We start from the raw sequence: 9,745 nt of genomic DNA, 5'->3' as shown, positions 1-9,745 counted from the left end.
ATTCAAGCAGTTATTGTGACCATATTACAAATGATTTAGTTCTACAAAGATTACAAAATATTGTGATAGAACATGGGATGCACTTGGTTGACTATCTATATTTACCAGATTACAGGTATCCTAAGATAAGCTTCTATAACAATAGATATCTCCTGACGGAAAAGGAATGAGAGGAAAGTCAAGCAAATTTATGTTTCATTTCTCAATGTGCCCAGTTGTACAGGCAGACCTAACTAATGACTCAAAAGAATATAATTATAAATTCAGTTACTTTTAATACCAAATGTTATTAATTTACCAACTATTTCACATTAATAACAACTTAACTTTTAAATAGAATTAATTAATTTAAAATGATTAACATATGAATTATCATATGTTATCTTTAGTATCAAATTATCATAACTCAACACTATAACCAATTAGTATTCTATTACAGGATGTCTAATAAAATGCAACCCATCATACACTGCATGGATCTTTGGTGCTCCTTGTTAATGGAATATGTATAAATTTTGTCACCAGTCTCTTTACTAAAGTCTTGTTAGGAACTTTACTATCTGGGCACTTGATTATATGAAGAAAATTATTTTGTACTAAGATCACATAAAGAAATATTCATCAGCAATAAAAAAACACATTTCTTCTGTAAACTAATTTCTTCCCTGCAAAGCACCAAGTACACTGGTTGCATTATAATGAAAACTAAGAAGACTGTTGATTTAGAAGAAGTGATCACATGTTGAACAAATTGATTCCAGTGAGCAGTATGAGTATGGTGTTTCTGTTGGTAATTCATATTTCCCAGAATGTTAATGGATGGGTTACATTTTATATAAAACATCCTGTATAAGGAAACAGTAATGATTTACTAAATTATGAGGTAAAATCCAGAGGGCTCCTTCTGCTCTTTCTACATATGTTTTCATATCTTTGTTTTTTTTAAATTTTAATATGTTTTTTAGACAATCATCTTTCTCTTAATGCAGAGTTTTGTCATTTTATGAGCAGTAGAGGAGTAAAGACAAATTTTTGATTATGAAAATAAGATTCTAATCTGAAAAAGTTTGCAAAACTTCAAAGTTGAAAATTCTTCTTTTGTAAAATTGTCTCTAAATAAGAAAAAACCTTCTGAAATATCACCTCATTAACCAAATTGACTTAATTTCTTTTAAATAATATTTTTAAAATCTATTTCACAATTCTGTAACAAATGTCTAAATACATATTTTCAATTATTTTCATATAAGCAAACATTTTCCAATTAAACAGTATTTTCAAAATAATAAATATAACATTTTACAGTGATTTGCAAATTGAAAAACAAAACTCACCAATATCAACTGAAGAGAAGCTAGACGGATGTATTTGAATCATTTCTAAAGCATAATTTATAAATTCGTCCATTTTATTTTTTTCCAAGTTTGAACTCATGAGTAGAAAATATAATGTTTTAAAATTTGAAGATTTCATAAGATCAATATTTTTGTCATTCAAACAACATTTTACAAGTTTAGCAAAAACTGAAAAGGCTGGATCAATTTTTTGTATTTGAGATAAGTCAAATTCAGTAATAACTTGAAGAATATTCTCAGCTTCATTTGGGCATAAAATTGGAAGAAAATCACTTATTAATGTTTCAAATGTTATATTTTTTAAAATAAATTTCTTCTTAATCAAATCATTTCTATTCATTTGAATCCAAGAAATCATTTTGCACTTGTATGATTTTAAAATTACTTCCTTATCCAATTGTGAAAACTCATTAGTAAGAGAAATTAAATTCAATATAAAACTTGTCAAGTGTGATGATAATTCCTTAGATAATTTTAAACAATTATATTCTTTTGCCAAAAACCAATATACAACTGAGGAATTCCCAAGGATTTCCTTTAAAAGTTTTGAAGATGAAATATGGTCCAAATCATTTATGTTATTAGCAGTTTCTTTCTGATTGTATGAATGAATAATTGTATTTAGAAAATTGAGATGCAATAAAACTGTTTCTTCAGCAATAATGTCATTCTAAAAAAAAATAATATCATATATATATATATATATATATTTTACACAGTGTCCAACATCTTATATATATATTAAAATATGATTAATTATTTTATAATGAAAAATTATTTTTTCCCCACAAATTTATTGGATAAAAAAATTAAATCACTAAATAATTTAAATTTTTAATTTATTTTTAAAAAGGTAACAAGTATATTTATAACCTAGAAGCAAGGATGTCTGCTGCAACTTTTCCAAATGGGCAAAGGCACTCTCTCACTATCATACTTATTTCACTATATACAGATGAATTTACATGAGAGTTTCATTATATACAGATGAATTTACATTAATTTTTTGCAAAACATTCAAGGGACTGAAGAAATTTTCTGTTAATGAGTTTTTGCTATACACAGGTTTCATTATAAACAGATTTAACTGTATTATGATAAAAAAATGAAAACTTTCCTACATTATCTTACCAGTTAAAAATTTAAATTAAGGAATATAATTTTAAAAACATGTAAGAATCCGTAGACAATAACTGAAGACAATTACAAACATTTATTAACTAACAAAACCTTCATAAAATATCTTCAAACATTATATAAAATTTCTTCATTTATTAATAAAATAATAAATAGAATAAATTATATACACAAACATTTTAAAATTACTTACTTGTTGTATCTCCATAGTTATATAAAATATTATTTGCCTTATAACAGACAGTAATTCCTCCCAATTTTCCAAATTTTTCATAAAACGTTTGAAATTTTTATTAAATTTTTTCTCATACAAAGAAATATCACTTAGTTTAGACTGAAAATAAATAGTTTTCAATGATTCTGATGATGAAATTTCCATAAATAATTTTTTTGATAAAGATTCTTGCAATTTATCCTGAAATTTAAAAAGCATTTATTTAAAAGGAAAGCAAAAAATTCAAATATAAATAGCTGATATGTGTAATGTACAACAGTTTTATATAGAAATATTATTTCTTTATTGATAAACACAATAAATCAAATTTATTACAATTAAAAATCAAGGTTTTTCATTATGCAACATTAACAAAAGGATTTAAAAAATTTATAAAAATTAAAAATTTATTACACTATTAAAATAAGTAAAAATGACAGAAATAATAATAAAGTTAATATTAATTACATATGCTACTTCAAAACTAAAGATAACATATTAAAAAATAGTTATGAAATTAAATATAATAATGCAATATAAAATATAAACTACTTAATTTTTGAATAATAAATAATGCTCAGACAACATAATTGATTTTTAAGAATAAAAGATAAACTAAAATCTTCTTGTAAAATATAGCACTGACATTCATGATGCTTACTATTGGCATGAGTATGTGCACAAAATTCATTTGAGAAACTGAGACAAAATTTTGCAGTAAATCTTCTCTACTATTATCACTAACATCTCATTAAAATGACAATTGTGTTCTTCATAGCTGGGATGAAAGTGATGGCCAGATGGTTGAGCAGTCAAGATGGCAGCCTGCTGCTCTGGGGGTCCCGGGATTGAATCCGGACAGGCTGAAAAATCCTCAGGAATTTTTTTGGGAGGTGGTCCGTCCATATATGTCGGGCCATTGTGGGCCTGGCTTAACTCATAATGGGCTTGCTAAAAGAGGCTTTCTTAGTGCCCAAATGACAAAAAGAGTTATAAAAAGAAAGCTGGACCGAGAAAGTGAATATTTTCTAGAAACTATATTGTTGGAAAGGACAAACCAATTAATTCCAGCAAAATCTTACATTCAAGATTCACAGATAAAACAGAATATTTATAAACATTTTCAAAAAACTGAATCAAGAAATAATAAAATTAAATTACTTAAAAATATAAATAAGATAATTACAAATAAAAATAAAATTAAACAAGTCAACTGTTAAGTTTGGTTAGCATTAAACATATCAAGCAGTTGATGCAAGTATCATAATTATTTGTTTTTTTATGACAAATTTATTAATTTAGAACATAAATATATAAATATTAAAAAATAATAAATAAACTTACATTTTCAATTTGAAATTCAGAAATCCAAAGTTTTGCATAATTCATGAATGTAATTGGTAAAACATTATATTTTTGTAATAAAATACAAAGTGGCTTTGGATTTTGTTGGCAATGAAGAATTTCTTGTAAAACTTCTGACAAATAACAATTTATTTCTGAAAAAGTTCATATAACATATTTATTATTAGTAAACAAAAATTTAGTTATTGAATTTTTATTTCTGTACTATCTATTAACATAGTAATACTAATATTACAATTTGTTCTACAATGTACTGAATATGTTAAATTAAGAATGATTATTTTATACAAGATGGCCCAATATTCACAATACAATATAGTGGGTATGTGTGTGTTACATTAAAAAAACTCATATAATGCTTTCAAACTACTGACAATAGTAACAAAAACAAATTTTGGCATTTTGGAATGAATTCTGCAATCTTTAAAACTTTCACACCAACAGTAAATTTTAATAAATTAACACATACAATCTTAATTAGATAAAGCAATGCAACAAAACAAATACCACCATGAACCGTAGAATTAAATTATTATAATCAAAATATTAATTTATGTGATGTTATGCCATTCTGAAATAACATAGTAATTTCATGCGACAAATAAATAAAAATTAAAATAGTAACTACAATAAATCTGAACATTTATTATTATATATAAATAATTATATACCACTTTAATTTTCTATGAAATTGAAAAATAGAGTTGATTTTGTAAGAGAATTTTGATACATTTGTTGATAATAAGAGTAATATTAAATATATTTTACATATAAATTTTAAAAATTATGAGTATTTGTAAAAATAATGTATAATTTTATAAGTAAGACACTTTTGTTATTTTTTGTTTTTATTTTTAAGGCTTTTTATTATTATACACAATTTACATTTTAAATTGTAATTAAAACAATGTATTTTTAGATTATTGTATATTTCTAAACATAGTATTTCAGTAAATTTAACCTTTGTATTTTATTTTACCCTTTGTGAAATCATTATGTCATAGTAATACTTGTTTTTTTATATATATTCTAACTTTCAATATTATTATTATTATTATTTTTTTTTTAATGTATTTTAAAGGGATGTTATATTGTTAATCAGGAGGTACAGTACTTGTGATTATTACCATCATGATCAGTAAACAAATAAATGTATGAAATTAAAAAAATTGAAAAATAACAGATTATTTTATAAAGTAAATGAAGAATTGGAAGAAGAATATCAACTTTTATGAATCTTTTGTTACTTTTTGTGATTAAGACAAAGATTATTACAATGTGTCATTGTTTTATTTCTATTTTCTATTTAATGACTTTTTACTGCATACTGACAAACAGATTAAATTACTTTAATCTATTAATTATATAACCAATNAATATTTTTTTTTTTTTTATATTTATCAAAAATATTTACAGAAGCTGGAAATGAGATAACTAATAATTTACGTAGTGCTTGAATACTTCTTACCACAACTATTTTTTTAAAACATGAATATGATCCAGATATGATTTTCAATGTATTACATGATATAGAGGAAGGATGGTGAAAGTTGATTGTGATAAGGATACCAGGCAGGTTACTATTATGTTACAATTTGAGCAAAAAATGCACATCTACTCTAAAATTTCCAAAGATATATGCTATAAAATAACTTACATTTAGTGGCTTACTGTATTCAAACTTTTAACACATGGAAAAGATACAAGAAGCAGTCTGAGAGCCCCTGGAGTTTATAAAATATTGATAACTGACAGCAGATTTATTACCCATGTGGCCTTAATTGAAGCTACATGTAGGTCTCTAATATTTAGAATTAATGAGCACATGTATGATATTGAAAAAAGAAGTACACAACAACTTTGGCCCAGTATGCCTATGAAATAGGTGTAATACCAAACCAGAGTGAAGCTAAACTTTTAAAAATAATTTTTAACAAATCTAAACTCAAATCATCAGAGGCCATAGAAATTTACAAGCAAGAACAAATAGGAGGCTGCATTAATAATATAGACAAATTTAGTCTTCCACAAGTCTGGCAAGCCTTACTAAACATAAATAAAATGTAGCGATAAAGAAGTGAATGTATTGTAATATATTCATTTTATATATCGTTTTTTTTTATTATTTGATTAAGTTTTTCAATTTTAAGTTATATGAAATTTTTTGAATACTTTAGAGTTATATTCAGATTTTGTTGGATGTCTGCCAATTTAAATTTCCAAATGTATGGAACACTTCAAAAGCATTAGCTATGTTAGAATTTCTATTAAACTCTTTGGAAACTCTCAAATTCTTTTTTGCTTGTATACTTGATCAGGGCTAATAAAGAGGCTGAAAACATTTGTTTTTAAAAAATAATTTTTAAAAACAAATGTTTTCAGCCTCTTTATTAGCCCTGATCAAGTATACAAGCAAAAAAGAATTTGAGAGTTTCCAAAAAATTTAATAGAAATTCTAACATAGCTAATGCTTTTGAAGTGTTCCATACATTTGGAAATTTAAATTGGCAGACATCCAACAAAATCTGAATATAACTCTAAAGTATTCAAAAAATTTCATATAACTTAAAATTGAAAAACTTAATCAAATAATAAAAAAAAACGATATATAAAATGAATATATTACAATACATTCACTTCTTTATCGCTACATTTTATTTATGTTTAGTAAGGCTTGCCAGACTTGTGGAAGACTAAATTTGTCTATATTATTAATGCAGCCTCCTATTTGTTCTTGCTTGTAAATTTCTATGGCCTCTGATGATTTGAGTTTAGATTTGTTAAAAATTATTTTTAAAAGTTTAGCTTCACTCTGGTTTGGTATTACACCTATTTCATAGGCATACTGGGCCAAAGTTGTTGTGTACTTCTTTTTTCAATATCATACATGTGCTCATTAATTCTAAATATTAGAGACCTACATGTAGCTTCAATTAAGGCCACATGGGTAATAAATCTGCTGTCAGTTATCAATATTTTATAAACTCCAGGGGCTCTCAGACTGCTTCTTGTATCTTTTCCATGTGTTAAAAGTTTGAATACAGTAAGCCACTAAATGTAAGTTATTTTATAGCATATATCTTTGGAAATTTTAGAGTAGATGTGCATTTTTTGCTCAAATTGTAACATAATAGTAACCTGCCTGGTATCCTTATCACAATCAACTTTCACCATCCTTCCTCTATATCATGTAATACATTGAAAATCATATCTGGATCATATTCATGTTTTAAAAAAATAGTTGTGGTAAGAAGTATTCAAGCACTACGTAAATTATTAGTTATCTCATTTCCAGCTTCTGTAAATATTTTTGATAAATATAAAAAAAAAAAAAATATTAATTATAAATACTTTTATTAAACAAAAAATAATACAATAACAAAATTATATTCATTATAATAAATACTCACACCATGACACAAAAACCATATTATAATGAATATAATATGAAATTGATATTACCAGTAGATATTTAATGATAAATCAAAAAAATTAAAAGTTTTTTAATATTTTATACAATATGTAATCAATAATTATATTTTAAAATATATTTAGCTGACTTTTAAAATATGTTTGAATCACCTTCCTTTATAAATATTTACTCCAAATAAAGCAAGTTTGATATATTTTGAAATATTTTTGGAGTTTAGTGCTAATAATTATTATATTTATTAAATTACATTCATAAATGATTTTATAGTTTTATGTATAAAAAGTAATATTTGTTAAAGAATCCAAAAACTTATAATAATAAAAACTTTATTACATTAATAACTTTTTAAGTAATTTTGTTGTATTTTCATTTAATCAATTCAGAAAACAATATTATAAATCAGAAAGAAAGGAAAGCTAAAATATTTGTCTAATTTTGAAAATAAAAAGTTTTATATTAGATGCCNTTTTTTTTTTTTTTTTTTGTACATGTTTCTGGCTTGTGTAGGCACCTCCTCAGTCAACTTAAGAAAAATTTTCAAAAATGTTCGAAGACCCTCTATAATTAAAAATTGATCATTAATTAAGAAAAATTATATAGATACATGTATCAACTAAAAATTGAATAAATTCACAATAAAGATTGCCTTGTGTTGTGTGTATGAACTGTATAGTGTTCAAAAACTACAAAAATAAAACCTTTAGAATTTCTATCGTTTTTATAGTAGCCAGTAGCTCTGTGGGAGAATGCCAGTTTTTAATCAGGTGGTTGGTGTTTGAAATCTTATTGGTATCAATGTGTTATATTTGTTTTTTTTTTACAAAACAATATATAAAATAATCATTTTAAGATCAGCTCCTTTTTTAGAAAAAAGAAAATTTAATTTATTATACAGAATGAAAACTACTGATAAGAAAGTTTTGTAAGTACAGTAGAGCATCGATTATCCAAATACTGATCAACTGAAACATCGGTTAACCAAAAGCATTCGTCACCAAATTCAAATTTCTGCTAGTGCTGTGGTGCTGCAATATTTGGCTATGTCTTGTGCTACTCCAATATTATTTTTATTGGTGTGCATATTTTAGTTGGCAGCACTGGTGCGACCATGAGAGGGTACTTAAGGATGCAACAAAGCTCTCTTTTCCCAATTGTGAGTGGCGAGTTTTGCTTGTTTTGTGTGGTGTTTTTCTGAGGACTGTGTGTTGGGACATGTGTCGTGCTGAATTAGAACATTTTGATACTAGATTAACTTCCGAAATATAATTTTATTTTGTTTTTATAATTTTCAATATATTTATTTTGTTTGTGCAAAATAAAGAAATAATTTTTTTTTATTCCAATGAAACTGTGTTTTTTTATTTCCTTTTACTTTTCATAGACACAATGTAGTGACACTTTTTAAACACTTGGCAGAAAAAAAAAAGAAATAATTTTTAACAATACAATAACCACGATTATTATTTTAAAAAAATGTTTGTTAGGCTTAACATTGATGAAAATTCAATGCAAAGCAACACGCAATGGAGAAAAATTTCAACATGGGATAGGTTAATATATTTTTTTCCAGTCCCAAATTGTTTCAGATAATCGAAGCTCTACTGTAATTTCATAATATACTTATTAAAATGATATTACAGAGGAACTCAACAGTCAGGTGTTTTCTAGCATCTGCAGAGTTATGTATAACCTCTTATTAAGAACTTTATGGACTTTAGTATCCCTAGTTCCCTACTGGCACAACAAACAGACTCAGTCAGATTGTAGTAGAACACTTCACAAATTGTATCATCAACTTGTTCGGACACTTTCTTATCATGTATTTTTCCTTACATGTGAGCTAGTTTCAAGCAGTCTTATGCCACACTATTATCGCATGCCTCTCTGGTGGTTCTTATTGGTATTTTTATTAGAATTTTCTTTGCACTTTCATTGGAAACTTAAATCTGCCAGTAACAAAATTTTACTTTCTGTTACATGCAGAAATTTTGACTGTCAGCTATGCAGAAGAATAGCAGTGCCATCTGCTGCTGAAGTGTCACCATAGAAACTTGTAAAGGTTCTTTTTGCTGTAAACCAATTTTTTGATCAATGTATGCACTGACTTATAAGCCTTCTTTATTAGTAGTTTTTACCCAAACACCCTGTATATCATGAATATGTATTCAATTATATTTTAAAACCCACAATATAATTATTTTTTAAATTTATGTTTAAAGAAAGTCTTTTATAGTATTCAAA

The 9,745-nt window shown here is 25.3% G+C and overlaps 1 protein-coding gene across 1 annotated transcript; it reads right to left on the bottom strand.

The window, feature by feature from the left end:
* Nucleotides 1-462: 462 nt before the first annotated feature.
* LOC111632386 lies at nucleotides 463-4,225 on the bottom strand. The gene is made up of 4 exons (XM_023376800.1): nucleotides 4,051-4,225; nucleotides 2,686-2,907; nucleotides 1,335-2,025; nucleotides 463-596 (listed from the first exon to the last, which is right to left on the bottom strand). The coding sequence occupies exons 1-4, from the start codon at nucleotides 4,093-4,095 to the stop codon at nucleotides 463-465; spliced, it is 1,092 nt and encodes a 363-aa protein (XP_023232568.1). The 5' UTR covers nucleotides 4,096-4,225.
* Between the last annotated feature and the right edge of the window lie 5,520 nt (nucleotides 4,226-9,745).

This window comes from Centruroides sculpturatus, unplaced genomic scaffold (genome assembly GCF_000671375.1).
Source record: "Centruroides sculpturatus isolate CEXI.00-Female unplaced genomic scaffold, Cexi_2.0 scaffold715, whole genome shotgun sequence".
NCBI lineage: Eukaryota > Metazoa > Arthropoda > Arachnida > Scorpiones > Buthidae > Centruroides > Centruroides sculpturatus.
This window is presented reverse-complemented; position numbering and strand designations above follow the sequence as displayed.